This window comes from Corvus kubaryi, unplaced genomic scaffold (assembly GCF_017639235.1).
Source record: "Corvus kubaryi isolate FWS band 111438036 unplaced genomic scaffold, C.kubaryi_AGA036_p1.0 37397, whole genome shotgun sequence".
Lineage (NCBI taxonomy): Eukaryota > Metazoa > Chordata > Aves > Passeriformes > Corvidae > Corvus > Corvus kubaryi.
Genome location: NW_024581136.1, coordinates 11,765,036 through 11,780,742, shown reverse-complemented (window position 1 = coordinate 11,780,742; position 15,707 = coordinate 11,765,036). Strand labels below are relative to the sequence as shown.

The following is a 15,707-nucleotide window of genomic DNA, read 5'->3' as shown; positions in this document are numbered from 1 at the left end:
CTACACTGAAAGAGACAATGGGACTTGTCTGATCCACTGCAGATGGCATTTCACAATGGTTCAACTGTCCTACTGGCACTCGATGCCCCAGGGAGAACTGCAGCAGTAATTACTACATAATGCACAAGGAAGAATGAATTTCAGGAAGCTAATTGCTTCACCCCATCGTAACTAAATTGCAGGTCATTTTCTCACTGGTATTGCTCTCAAGTTGCTGCTCCCTCTGCAATTCCACTTTCAGGAAATACTTATTTTCAAATTTATTATTATCATTATTATTATTCCATATGTGTGTGTATGACTTCGTAGAAGACTGACAGGCTAGAATCAAGGCCTATTTTAGTTTTCAAATAGACATGAAATAGCAAAGAAGTACCAGGAGGGATGAGGCTACAGATGAGAAACATTAAGCTATGCATCTGTTTCTATGCAGATATAGACTAAAAGACAAGCTCTTGCATCTGCATGGAGTTTTGATTAACTCAGAGGAGTTCCACTTTTATGGCCTTGTATTTGAACAGAAAGATCATCTGCAAAAATAAACCACCAGAAGGAAAAAAAGCAAAAGAAAAAACAACTCCCTTCATTTGATTGGGAAGAAAAAAGAATGACCATGAAATCACCCAATGTAGTTAAAGCGCTACCAACCTGAATCCCTGACAATAGAACCATAATTATACTAACAGTTCATAGAACTTACATACTGAATTTAAAACATGGATCAAAGAAAAATCCATCTGCAGTATAATTCCATTTTAAATAAATCAGTGTTTTCAGCATCTCCTGAGCACCCTGTTGTAAACCAAACAATTATTGCAAACTGAGCTCAAAAATAAGGAAGTGTTTTGATACAAATTTTCTTTAGCCTCCCTTTTCAACTGGAGAATTTGAAAAGCTATACATCTAACACTAAAGCTAGCTGGAAGCTCAAAAATACATAATCACTATGCCCAGGACTTGCCCTTTTTAACAAGAAAGCTGCTTTCTGTATTCCCAACTCTCACAACAAAATCCATCTATCCAATGCTACACACTTTACACATTTATAATCATATAGCAGCCATCAGCTGAGACTTAAGATTTTTATTCCTCCCTGACCAACAAGCCACAAGGAACAACATTTAGGCATTTGGACAGATCAGAGCATTTTGGGGCAACTACAGCATATAGGAAGTTGTGTAAGACTTGAAATAAAAGGATGAGAAGCCAAATGCCTGCTAAGACCAACAATGAAAGACAATACTTGCCACAATTTCAAAGTCACACTAAAACCTGTATCTTTACCTCCCGTAAGAAAGAACAGTTGTCCAAGTCTCAGAATATTCACTACACTGGTTCACCCATGAATACTTGGTATTTTAAACCTTCTAGCTCCAGACTATGCCAATCTGCCTCAGTGCCAAAAACTGCTACACAGCTTCGACAGTTCTGTGTCCTCTCAAACCCATTCCCTCCAGCACCAACCTGAGCTGCTCTCAGCTTCACTGTTGCAGCAAATGAGAGACTGGCTTTTTGCAGCTGAACAAAACTTGCTGCAAGATAAATTTCACATAGCTTATGTTTAGAAAAGGATTGAAACATACAGGGTTTCACTCTGGTAAAACAGTTTGATAAAATTTGACAAGGCTAAAAACAAGAATTAGCTGTGCTAGAACCTCCAACCCACACTTCCTGCCATAATGTTTCAGTGTATCTTGTTTTATTAGCAGCAACAACAGCCTTGCTATTAAAAATGTTTGATCAAGAGTGAATAGACAGCATGACACAAACTTCTTTAAACTTTAAGAGTCTCTACCACTCAGACTCTCAACCTGCACATTATTACACCAAGCTGATCAGATAAACCAGCAACAAAGTCCAGGTGGACTGACTGATACCCTTATTTCTATTGGTCACATTTGAAGATAACAAAAACAAAGCTCTTGTGCCTTGCCTAGAAATATTAACCGCATCACAGCTGAAGGATTTTATTTCTTTCATCCCAAATTACATAAAAGTATAGTAACCGGGAATTCTCTCTTTCACTACAATTTTCTTCTAATATGTACTCTGCTCCATGGACAGTTCTTACATAGGTACCTGAAGATGAAAAGAATCACCTGCAACACTAAATGCAGCACAGTAACAACAAGTAATTCTATCACCAACTCTTACACCTTCTTCTGGGTACAGAAATACAGCTAAAGGAAAGTCAGTTGAAGATCATTTCATACTGCTGAGTCTCGTAAAAATTCTAGAGAAAGTACCCTCAACTAGTTCTGCCCTTATTTTTACATTTACAATTCCAAGCTATGATTAAAATACATTAATTGTTCTCACTTCACAAAAGCAATTTATGAAAATTTCCAGAGCAATATACAGCTACAGACAGCAATAAATCAGTGAGCACACAGCCCACCTGATTTTGAATTTTTCTTAAACAAATTATGTTAGAGCTCAACAGATCATGACATTTTCTCACTTAGAGCCTTTTCCTTCCAGTAAAAGGACAGTATCCTCAGTATTATGCAGAAACCATCTGCAACAGCTTGTACTGGAAATTGATTAACACTCATCATGCTCATATGTTGACCTCATCTAGAACAGTAATTTATGACATTCAGGGCCGAAGAGGAATCACTGTCAGTCCCTCATGCAAATTCTTCTTCATAAATCTGACTCATGATGATTTATTGTGAAGCCTCCTGATTTGTGTTTTATTGCTGCTAAGGCAGCAGTACATCCTTCAGCAACTTACTCCTCCACACCTTATTACTACCTTCCAAGATGACTGAAGTAATTTTTATATATATTCAGTTTCATACTTCACTGACTCCCTTTCTTCTGTATCACATGACAGAAATAAATCATAACTCCTGCTTTTTGCTAGACATCTTAATTTAACAGCTGATATGGCTGACTGTTCCAATATTTGTGTTACAATGCCAAGCAGCAGTGCCAAGTGAAAGCTTGCCAAAAATAACAGTTTACTAACGGGGTAGAGATCAGCATTTACACCTGCCGTTTGAGCACAGCAGTTCTAAAATTCTGTACAAAAGGTTAAAAATCACAGCAGGGATATGATTCAGTAAGTCTGTGGAAAATATTAAGATCTCGTAAATTGAACATACATGCTAACAACACAAGAGCATACCTCCTGTATTGGTTATTATTACTCTCTTTTTACTGCACGTCAGCTCTGACCCTGCCTCTCACATGAGACTGCCCAGGTCATCTCCTGAACCACTTCTCCTGCCTTACACACCAGTACCGTGCTAGAATGCACCATGAAATACCATAAACAATATTTTTCAAAGCCACCTCAAATGCACTTGCCAAAGAACAATCTTGATCTGTTTTTTTAATAAATTCAAGGTGGACTGACAAAATTTTCCTGAATACCATTAAAACTAGGAACATGGGTTGTGCAAAACTTACCATGATACAAATCCCATGGGTCTCCTATCATAATCAGGCAAGTCTGGAGCTATCTTGCATGCTTCTATATTCAGGTATTTAAATATATGAATTTTCCCTTTTATACATATCTTTAAAAAAAAAAAAATCAAGTAAACATAATTTGACAATACATTTTCGAAGTACACTACAGACATTCAAGATGCGGTTGAGAATAATAATAAATGAGCACATTTACATCAACCAATGTATCTTTTATTCTAATCTCACTGCATTTTAGAGTAACAGCTATAGTGGAGCATCATGGGATGCCTGTGATAGACAAATGGAAGCTGTCCTCCAAGTACATCTGCTCTGCAGGCAACTCTGTCAGCTGGATGCTGAAATTTCATCACGCAAACAAGACATGAGTATTTACAAGTACTAGAATTTATACCCTTGGCATCAGAACAGATGCATCCCACCCATGCCCAGATCTGAATGGCAGTGGCAGACTGCCAAAGCCAGCTCAAATTTATAGTCAATAAAGCCAGTAACAGCTGTCTCTGCTTCCACAAGGAAAGCAAAACCCTACTGAAACTACAAGTTTCAGCAAATGCTCCTCTTGACTCTGGTGCAGCAGCGCACAGTAGAACCTGTACTACTCAGGGGCTCGTACACCCACACTGAAAATCAAATTAGTCACTAACAATATTGCGCTTTCTAGCTCAAAGGCCAATTTGAGTACTGTGCTGCAAAGTGGACCAGCAAACTGCAGCACTGAGGCCTCAGTCAAAATTTTGACATTTGAGTGGCAGAAACTGAGTCTTTCCTAACAGAGCTTCCTCTCTCCTATGCTGAAAGCAGAAATGTTCAAGCTAACATTAGTGGAATTCTTTGTAATATCCCTCAGCAGAGACTATTAATACAGTAAAGAGAAGAAAAGGGATTTTTCAAGCTGTGCTTTATATTTAACACTTTTAGGCAATAGAATTTATTTAAAGTTCTCTTGTTCTTAAATAACAAAGATATAATATAATCCTTCAGTTTATAACTTAGTTCTGCCATTGTTAGCTGAACTAGTTATCTGATTTTGTAGCTGCAGTTTACCTGTGCAGGGGGGGACTGGAGAGGGTTGTTTTCTAACATGATGGTCTGAAGATGTCTGAGGTTTCTATAACAAACTGGTATTGTTGTTATTTTATTGCAGGAGAAATCTAATCGAATCAAAGGCAACTCAGCAAGCTCTGGAGATAGAAAACAAACATACAATTCAGAAGATTAAAAGAGTATAAGAAAAAGCAAGAGTATAAAAATATGTGTTTCATAAAACAATTAAGCTGTTTCCAGCTCTCAGGGAAAGGAAAAGAGATTGAAAATAATGAACTGTTTGAAGTTTATAACTGACAGCCATTTTTCTCACCTTCAGGTAAACGCACCAAATTATTTCTTCTGACATTCAGGTCTCGCAAGGATTCCAAATTGCCAATCTGTGGAGGTATTGTCTGTAATTCATTACAGCTCACATCCTACAAAGCAAGAGCAAGGAATGAGTTACCACTGTCTGCTAAGTCTCTGCTAACTAAAATATGCAGCTCTATTTAGGGACTGAAAGAAAAAGACAGCTATTTATATAACACCTCAGATCCTTATATTCATCCAATCTCACTGCTGATATGAAGCATTGTTCTCATTTTAAACACAAGGGGAAATAAAAGCTTTAAAAGATTAAGCATTTGGATGGAGAAATTTATTTCAAGTTACTCCATAGTATTTCCAACAGCACAACTTGCTACGTAAAAGCTTTTTGCCAGAAACAAACATAGCAAGAGCTGTAATTCTACCAGGCCATCCTTTCTAGAATAGGGAAAACATTTAAAATGACATGGATCATTTACTCTCCAGTGCATCTTTCCCTCACATCAAATTCTTTTAAAATCTCAGAGTATTTAAAACTCTTTTCTAACACATCTATACAAAACCAAATGTAGTTAGAGACTGTGGCAGACACAGATCTTCCTTAGGCCAAGAGCAGAATAGTAATCGTTGAAAATCAAGTGCATACTCACAAGCTCTGTCAGCTGTCTGAGCCGTCCAATTTCTTCAGGTATTGAAACCAATTTATTATTACTTGCTATCAAAACTTTTAGTGGTAGGCTACAGAGGTGTACTGGCAATATTGAAAGCTGGTTTCGACTTTTGGACAGAAAGAAAACAAAATAATCAGAACTCTAATGAGAAATATTCATGCAATGAAAGACACATACAAAAAGCACACTCCCTTTAGATGATCAAATCAGTTTTTATGTGATTACTACAGAAGTAGTTCCATGAGGCTGTTCTTCATTACTTGCTTTATCTAGTTATGTGTGAACAAACTCTGGATATCAAGTTTCAAGGCTGATCAGATGCTTTTGAACTCAGTGAGGAGGAATGTGACATTTTTGTGCCCTTTCAGGTGCCTCTGATAACTGGCTATGCTCTGTCACAAAAGAGTATGTTTGGGCTGAGTGCAACAGCTTTTCTCATGGGCAGCACTGCAGGTCAGCACACATGAAATGCCACAGAGAAAGTAATGAGACACTGAATATTTAAAGTGTATTTCTGATTAAGTAAGGATAATAACGGTACTGCACTTACTAGAGATACAGCATTAGGAAATCCGTATCTGATTCGTATCCTATTGGTACAATTTTCACATCAATAGAAAAAAGAAAGAAATATACTTTTGTCAATTTAGTGTGCTTATAACACCACAAAGAAATAGCCTGAGACTTTTTTATTAGTATCTCTGCCAATTTCTGAAGAGAAACCTTCCACGTCTTCTAAAAGACTCTCTACAAATGGAAGATGCTGTGCACATTTGGATTTCATCAACAGGCCAAGTTGCAGCAACTTGCTTTTAATCCCGGCAGGGAAGTCATAATGCTTGAGAAAGATCTTCCAAAGCCATCAGTACAGTGAAGGCAAAGGGATATTGCACAAGCCTTATTATATATAAGGTTATATATATATATAGTTATATAACCCATGCATTTAGCTGCTGAGAGCGGCATTGAAAAGAGACTATGCAAAAGCTCTACCATCTCTTTTAAGTCTGCATGGTGGTATTTCACATGGAAACTACTGGAATTTATTTATTCTTTCAAGCTGGAACTAGCTTTCTTCTTCATGCTCCTCTTCTACAAGCTGCTGCTTAATCCTTAGGTTCCCTGATCCACCTAAGTGCATAAGACTCATTCAGGTTGCTTTGATCCAATAACATGTAACATAATAACTTAGCATTATTATGGATGCACCAAAATGTATAAACCTAGACTACTCATACTAAAGCAAAATTTGTAAGACATCTGTTACCTGATATTTAAAAATGTTAAAGATTGTAAGTTCAAAACAGCCTCTGGGATATACCGAATGCAGTTCTGGTACAAATTAAGAGTCTCGAGGGAGACAAAGTGGCAGGCTTCTGCTGGAAGCTCCGACAATCTGTTCCGTGACAAGTCTGAAAGGAGGGAAAACAGAAAGATTCAGTAAAGCTGCCTTAGAACTTCACAAGGGTCCTTGCTTGGCAAGAGGCAGAAGTTTAACCACAACACCTACCAAACGTTTATATTTGAAGAATCAGTATTTTTCCTTAGACAATTCCAATTACCTGTCTATAGGCATAAAATATCCATGAGCATTACCCTCCTTCACAAGCTGCATTGTGATAAATAATGCAGTTGCAAAGGGCTATTTTTTCTTTAAAGGTCAAGGAAAGCTGCTGCTTATAAATGCCAAAGGGCAGTTCTAACAGGCACACACCTACAGTCCCCACTTCCTCACACACCCAGCTCTGAGTTCTGATAGAAGCATGACCCAACCTCCTGGTATGATAGAAGATCACTACAGCAGGGCCTATGATGGATATAAGTTCAGCAGATGTTGCAGGGTGCACACAGGTAAGAAAGCATGAAAGTCATGGAAACTTCTAATCCAGCAATACAAAAAGTTAATGGGGAACATAATGAAGCCCCTTGTCTGCTCACCAACAAAAATAAAAAAAAAAAAAGAAATCAATTAAAAATTAATCCCCCCCATACACACACACCAAGTGCTTCTTTCCAGCTGGTATCAGGCTCAAACATGACCTCAGCTTCAACTTGTCCAAACTTGATTTTGAAAAAACAACTCTTTTAAATGCGTGTTTCCGACAGCTCTAACAGTAGGAGTTAAAAGTACAAAATGATAAAAGTCAGCTATAAGTTCACATTTCACATCCAGAATTGTTTTATTATTTTATAACACAAAGCAGTTTGAGATCTTTGCTCTACTTTTCTGTTTTTTGTGAAAAAGAGAACATTTTTCCCTTCCCCCCCCCCTTTCTTCCAAGAGTGAAGAAAAACCTGCACTTACAGATTGCTAAAGACAGGCTCTATAAACATCCTGATCTTACCATTTGCTAATCCAGATAAAAGCATCAATGCAAAGAAAGATCATTTTGATAGATCCTGCTTCCTGCTACTGCCAAAGCAGTTTTCCTACCTCTATAGCTCGTCCTGGGTGCTTTGCATTGCCAGAGTGTGTGAGAGAAACTGATCAGAAATACAGAGGTTTTTCTGATCACCTCTCCCACAAACCCTATGCCAGCACCAGGAAAAAATGTTGGTGCAGGCAGCAGAATCCCTATTTTAGTGGCAGGGAATATTTTTGACATTTTAAAGCACTCACTGAACTCCAGCTTAAGTGGAAGCAGCAAATTAATTGGACTGATCAGAACCTGCTTAAGAATCTGTAGGTAGCAAAGGAGTCAATAAAGTAATTGTATATATCCTGCAGGAACACAGCATACACTTCCAAGAATTTATGCAATGCATACTTATTTTGTACTAGCCATCTTCCCAGAGTGCACTATTATGTCCTAGGGTTCCTTCTGTTTTACTTCCCTAGCTTAATTCTAATTAACAGTTTAGTGAAAATGACAGCACACTGCAGCCCTCCCCTCTTCCAAGTTCTAGAGCTGCAGCAGATTTAAGCAGAGTTTTAGTGCTGTGCTACAATGTGCTGTACAAAATTGCAACATTCCTACTGGGATCTCTCTGTGTGCCAACATTGTTGTAACAGGAGAGATTTTCAAACAAACATACTGTCCCAACAGAAGTCATGTATCCTGAAAAATTTCTACTAGAGTTCAGCTAACCACAGTGCTTTCAATCATTGGAATTATCTGCAATCCACACAATTTGCTATGAGGTTTCACAATACAATTGTATGTTACCATGCAAGAAAGAGAGAATACAAATTATTTCAGAGAAGACAAGAAACAAGCAAGAGCAATTTAGAAAAAAATACTCCACACTGACTAGATATTTAGCCACCTATTTAAAGAATTATTACAACACTGGTTTACATGTAAGGTGTAAAAGTTTCTGAATTCCACCACTTCTCTCACAACATACAAACATCCTTCAGCTCACAACTTTATCCCTCCTTCTCACAGCTGTGCTGGCAAAGGCAGTTTGAATTCTACCCATTTAAACAGAGAAACAGGCTTCCCAAATAGTGAGCCCTTTTTCTGGCAGAAAAGTGGAAAACAAAAGTTTTGTTCAATTCTGTTTTGGAAAGCGTTTAACCACAAACATGAGAATTCTCACTCTCTTTTTGTTTCACTTTACCTTACCAAAGAACATTTAAAACCTATTTTTTACACATTGTGCAGACTGTTAGGCATGAATTAGTCAAGAACTTCACATATTCTGAGCTATGATTTAGTATTGCTACAGAAATAACTCCCTGCAAAAATAACATTAGGTAAAAAGAAATGAAAAGACACTTTTTTAAGCAACAAATGAGCACAGACTGTGACAGAAAAGAGACACCAAAGCTGGTTAGCACCAATGAATAAGTTTTTCCACACTTCTCTCAATCTACAATGATTTTTAAAACTTGGCATTCCTATTTAGCAGTAGACATTCAGTAGGAAACATTAAATTGGAGCTGAATTTTGATGCTGCAGTATAGTCTCTTAAATAATTCAAAATGGGTCTAACCAGTTACAAGTTTGGTTAGTAAGTTAAGAGCATTTTTTATTCACGATGACCATGAGAATGCTGTTTTATACAGAGCATTTGTGATTTGTTGTGTCCAAATGGGGAGCCAAAAGGAAGGGTCGGCCAGGACCATACAAACAGGCAAGCACTAGGAAACGAACAACCAAGCTAAAACAAGAGTTGAGAATTGAGTTGAGAATTAGACAGAAGCAACGTATGACAAAATACAGTGTGAATTTTGAATCTGCAAATTCAAGAACTGCTTTTGGTTATTTGCAATCCTTGCCTTGTCCTCCCCGAACCTTCAATAAGTATTTAAATTTCCTGAAGTCCAGAACACAGCATCCCTAAGATTCAGGGACTTTTATTTATTTAGTCTTATTTCTCTGGAATCCTCTCCCAGGCCAGAACAGCAGACCTTAAATGGGACCAGAAATGGGGCAGAGAGTACAGCAGTCACTGCATGAAACAATTCCGCAATTCCATCTTCTTTGCCATCATCTTCCTCAAAACATCTGAATGAGAGGCACAGCTATAACAAAACCAGAAGACAACAAAAGCATTCTGGTGATTGGTTATATATTCACGCATTTGCTGCCCAGCAGCACAGCACTAACTGGTGTTTTTTCAAAGGAGAAAGTAGAGGTGAGGTTAAAAAAAAAAAAAAGGTATTTTCTTTAAAATACTGTCAATTAAGACTTGTTTTGGTCATATTCTTCTGCTACTGTATGCATGAAATAACTTCAGCAACCAGAAAATAAAAAGGTATTACAGTACAAATTATTGTGTAAACTTAAATTTCTGCAAAGATTTCTATTTCTCACAGAAAATAACAGATGATGTAGTGAGGTATTATTTGAATTTTCATATTTTTTAACAAGCAAGAAGTAATTGGTGCGAAGCAAGTTATTTTCTTTAACATGCAGGTGCACACTCTTGCTGCTTCTCATACCTTAAACTGCAAAAACCAAATTACTAATTCCCCCCTAAAAGCACAAATACTGAATTTCACTATGAATAATAATATGAATGAAATACAGCTGTTATAATTAGAACTAGGATTGACTCGTTTGTGTCCACATTTCATAGGTTAAAATCATTGTTACCAGAAATCTTCTTTAAAAAAAAAAGGTTCTCCTAGTTTACTAAAAATGGATGTGTTTCCTTGAAGGCAAGATCATGTGGAATTTTGGCAAAGGAGAAGCATTCTTTTGAACTAAGCTCTTTGTGAAAGATATAAAAGCCAACAGTAGAAATACAAAATGAAATCTCAGAGCAAAGTCAGATCACTGACCTTTTCCATCTTAATTGGGATTCTGTGGAGAAAGCCAGCAAATCACGTTAAAAGTGACTAGAGATACACTATGCTTCAAACTGCATCATTTGGCATGAAATGCAAACTCTTCCTGCTCAAAGAAGAATGTTCCTCTAACATCAAACATTAGCAGGGCTGTATTCACACATTTTTAACTTTAGCTGCAACACAAATTTTGTTTCCAAAGAACCATCAGTGATGCATAAAGATGCACTCTGCAAGGTAGGGGGTACTCACTACATACACTACAAAGAGGGAGCTGCAGCTCAACTGTTGCTGGCACTCAGACCAGCTGGGTGGTGGTGAATTTCAATTCATCACGAGATGCTAACGGGATCAGTCCACTAATCCTGCTGTGATGGGAACACGGCTTCTGCTGTCATTCCAATTAACTACGGCAAAGGCAGCCAGCTCTAGACCTGAGCTTCGATACACAATTTTATTGATAAAAATCTGCCTTTTGTCACCAGAGATCTGCATGTGTTCCCCACACACTGTAAATTTTTAATTTTTAAATTCTTTTTTAAAATTTAAACCAGCAAAGCCCAGATTTTTGGCTGTCTATTGAAAATTGAATGTCAGCAACCACCATAACATCTGCTGGCAACCCTGATGTAAGAGAAACTGTGACACTGTCAGCTGTGGGCTCCCACCCATGACGCAACATGGCTCCAGAAAAACCTCACTGCAGCTGTGTGATGTCAGCCACGAATGTGCTGCAGTGATGCAACAACCCTCATATCTGTGAATTGATCTGAATCCCAATGGTGACACCGGTGGCTATAGACTGCCCTCAGCTAGGATGACTTCATTCATATGGCAAGCAAATGTTGTTTTCCCAAAAACTGTGAGGCAAGTGTTGTAGCTTGAAAGCACATTCGGTTTTCCTTTAATAACAGACAAATCTAAGACATATGAGCTTGCAGCTGACAGAGGAAAAGATATTTTCTTATGAATAATTAAAGAGGGCAATCAGTGACCAGGAGGCTGACAGCCATTATGGTGACAGAAGACAAAAGGCAACACCAACTGCTTTAGGAGGACAAGGTACATCTGTTCAAGAAGAAATACCAGAAATCTGGAACTGTGTAAACAGACTTTTTTTTTCCCCACATACACAAAGACCAGAAGCAAACTCCACAGTTTCACACTGATAACAACACAACCACCATCACACTGAAGAATATCGTTGAAGTAGGTGATGTAGTCTCGATGATATGGAAAGCAGCTCACCAGAACAGCTCATTTACAGCTACTGCTCCCTGGAAGGAGACTGCTTAGGCACCTCTCAGATAATGTCACTAAAACCATCTTTTGAGGAACTTGATGCCATTTGATTGCTCAATTCTGACATTTAGAATCAACTCTATTAAAACAACAACATTTCCAAATGGATTTTAGGCGCACTGTTATACAAACCTCAGCTTCACCTTTAGCTTGTCACTCATTCTATTAGCCAAATAAAAGCATGTATATTTATCCTGGTTTTATGAATTGTTTTTTTTTCACTTCTCAAACACTTCAGAATTTGATAACATAAGAGCAACAACACTTGTGATTCTGCTGACTTTCAGGAAACAGTCCCATGAAGCTCCTAAGAGAAAATTAGAATAATGAAAGCATAGCCCCAAGCAGATGAGCTGCTGGTATTATGGTACTGACTTTTCTTGCACAAGGAAATCAGAAATCATCGTAAGAGAACACCTCTGTGATGGACTTCTGATGCTGTTGGTCCCTGTACTCAGTTACTAGGAGTGTTTTTCTTTCTAAACACTGAAAATGTTGGCATCCTTCAAGCTTCGTTTCACACCTGGACACAGGAAGGGTGACTTTACCTCTTCCTGCCTGCTGTGATACAAGACTACCACTTCTGCCATACCCTAATTTAAAACAAACCTCAAAAATGTCATCTCCTGACTCACCTTCCACCTGCCAGCCCTGTCAAACCTGAACTCTTCCCAATTATTTTCCCAGGCATCAAGATACCCTTCGTGCAAACCTATTAAGTTAAGGTGCTATTTACTGAATCAAAATGGATTTGTTCCTTCTGTGTTTTATCCAGGTAAACTGCCAAGGACAGCCCCACTGCCCAAGCCAGAATACCCACGAATCAGATGTACCAAAGGCTGTTTTCACCTGCATTATTTCTGTAGCCCGGTAATGAAATATAGAATTTCCAGTTTCAGTTTCCAGCATTTCACGAAGGAAGATTAGGTTCATACATGATCCATCCTTGATACACTTATCACATTTCAATTCTCAGCAGATCCATGCTTTATATGCATGATCACATTCCTACTTAGCAGCAGCACCAGCAACACTAAACTACACTTTAACCATTTCCATGAACTAACAGTTTGTAACCAAGGATCTCCAACCTGCTGGTTTTGGCACCATGCACAGGCTGTGATTTCTGCTGTTCCAGAAAACAAGGCAAAGGTTAGTGGTTTCTTCCAAATGTTCACTTGGTGGTGCTACATCTGGAATGCAGAGTGACCATCAAAACTTACTCCACCAACGTGAGAATGCACTGCATGACATGAAACACGAATGGAAGATTACACGTCACACTGAAATGGGCCCTCTGGATTCCCTGCACTGAGTGCTAAAGACAAGGTTTGTAGCTTTTAACCAAGGCTGCTTAACTGTCCTTTATAAAACCTGCTTCAAATTACTGCCAAATCATTGTCAAGTTTCACATGTGTGAATCAAAGTTTCACAGATGCTATTTCCTCTGGCTACATTTTTATTTTGGAACATTCAATACAAATAACGAAGCTTCTTGCCAAAGCTTTTAAAAAACAAGAAAACCCCTCACTTCTCTGAGTTCTCTCCCACAAATCCCTTGCTTGAAGCAATTTTAATGAAGTGAGAACTACGGCCAAAGCCTCTACCTTTTCTTTTCCTTCAACACCTATACTACCAGATGAAACCTGGCTGGCTTTTTTGTCTTCTAACTTAGGAACATTTTAAGAACAGTCACACAAGGGAGATTTGCACAATCTGGCTTCCAAGTTACTTGAACTACCCTAGGGTTTATTAGCAACTCTTTTCTGTTTAAACACATCACATGAAACAAAAAAAAAAAAATTAAGGAAGTACAACTCTCTTACCTGGCCTAATCTCTGCAACATTCACCATTTGCTGTATAGAAAAATCGATACACAAAGATCTGTAAGAACTTTAACTATACTGAATAAAAAACTCAATCATACCAATCCGGGATCAAAGAGGAAAACAGAAGATTCTAAACACCAACTCCCATTCTCCTTCCCTTTTTTCTCTCCACATGATTTTAATGCATATTTGGTGTAGTTTAGCTTTCTCTTTTACACATGAAGGAAAACCTCACAGGTGCCACCATAAACTCCAGCTAAACACAAACGCGTATTTTACAGTCCTACCCTTAACGTAAGCTGGCGTATGACCACTGATAGGAAAGCACATTTCCAAGGAAAGCATGATGTCTCACTGGAGCAGAACCACCTGAGTACTGCAAGAAGATAAACATTCTTAGGAAAGTAAGAACTTGGACTACAATGCCACTTCCTCCACACAATGATTCCATTTTCCTTTTGCAAGGAAGAATATTCTTTATTAAAAACCAAAAACAAACAGTGTCAACTATAGAACACCATTATACAGTTGTTCTTGTGTGGTTACTGGAGAGCAAGGCAAGAGTGACAAGCTCCAGTCCCTGCAAGGAATCGGAAACTCTTCATATTCTACCAACTCCAGTTGCTTTTCCTCTGGCTAGCTCTAGAGCGGAAAAATCTGTAGCCTGAATGGATCAAACTGTTACGTCAACTATTATTTATTCATTATTCAGTGTAGACCCTGGCTTCACAGACAGCCACTCCAAGCCATGGAGCCATTCCTTACTGGCCACGTGTTACCATCCTCTCCCTTGCACCAGCACTCCCGACTGCGCAGCCACACTGCCAGTTGGATCTCGTTACTGAGAACAAATCCTGAAAAAAACCAAAGCCACAAATAATTTTCTGCCCTTCTGAGGCATGATCCAGTTCCTGCTGCAGTTGAGTAATCTCTAACATCAACAAAATGGAGAGGACGAGAATGTGTGGCTTTATGAGTACTGAAGAACAAGACCATGACTTTTGGCAGTAGCTGGGATTTGGACTATCTCGTTAATAACAACCATGAAACTGCTTTTTTTTTTTTTTTTGTTCCTTAACTCACAAAACACTTCTAATAAAACAGGTCTTTTCAGAGTAGCAAATACAGGGTTGTGATCAGGGATTTATTCCCTAGTTTTGCTCATTATGGATACGTACCTCAGTACACAGCATGGTATGTCCTTGTGTGCACACCATGGTGTTTTAAGGATAGCACACAGTGGAGCAAGCACTTTGGGAGTGAGATGAAACCACTTTCAGATGAGCAGAGAGAGGAATTCAGAAGCTTTAAAAGGCAGGCAGAAGGAAGTCAGGTGACCTGCCAGCTGGGCCTTATGACTGGTCAGTAAACAACGGGACAGATTATGGAGAGAATACAAACTGCAACGCATGTACTGCTACAGCAGAGATGCTGCAAAGTGGAACTGTTTATCCATGTCTCAAAACAGGAATTAATTCTAACCCCTTCACATGGGGTTTGAGGTTAAAGAAGTTTTTACATGTGCTCTGCTTCCAACTTCCCATAGACACCCCCCCATCTTCTCTCTTCTAGCAATTTCATTCCCTTTCCTCACTAAACTTGGCACCCACCCAACAGCATAATCATGCTTCTCTTTCAAACAGCTCTAAAACTTCAAGCCAAACAAACTAAACTGAGTGAAAGTTGGAGAAGCAGTGTTGTAAAAGATCTATCACTGAGTAAATGAACTGGAGTCTCTAGCTCACCAAGGCTGTTTAAATCAGGGAAGCTCAGTTCCTCATTGTCCAGCTACACTGCAGGCCCTTCTGCTTTTTTTTATGCAGAAAAACATACATAGACACAGTATTTATCTCCAAGGAAAGCAGCCTTTG

The 15,707-nt window shown here is 38.5% G+C and overlaps 1 protein-coding gene across 13 annotated transcripts in view; it reads right to left on the bottom strand.

The window, feature by feature from the left end:
• LRCH3 (leucine rich repeats and calponin homology domain containing 3) overlaps positions 1–15,707 on the bottom strand; it is a 62,700-nt gene that overhangs the window by 31,187 nt on the left and 15,806 nt on the right. For all 13 annotated transcript variants that reach the window (XM_042042676.1, XM_042042679.1, XM_042042677.1 and 10 more), the window contains exons 2-6: positions 6,733–6,877; positions 5,445–5,571; positions 4,799–4,904; positions 4,486–4,622; positions 3,418–3,527 (exon numbers count right to left, since the gene is read on the bottom strand). In XM_042042676.1, coding sequence (XP_041898610.1) covers positions 3,418–3,527; positions 4,486–4,622; positions 4,799–4,904; positions 5,445–5,571; positions 6,733–6,877 — 625 coding nt within the window. The remainder of the gene's footprint in view (positions 1–3,417; positions 3,528–4,485; positions 4,623–4,798; positions 4,905–5,444; positions 5,572–6,732; positions 6,878–15,707) is intronic.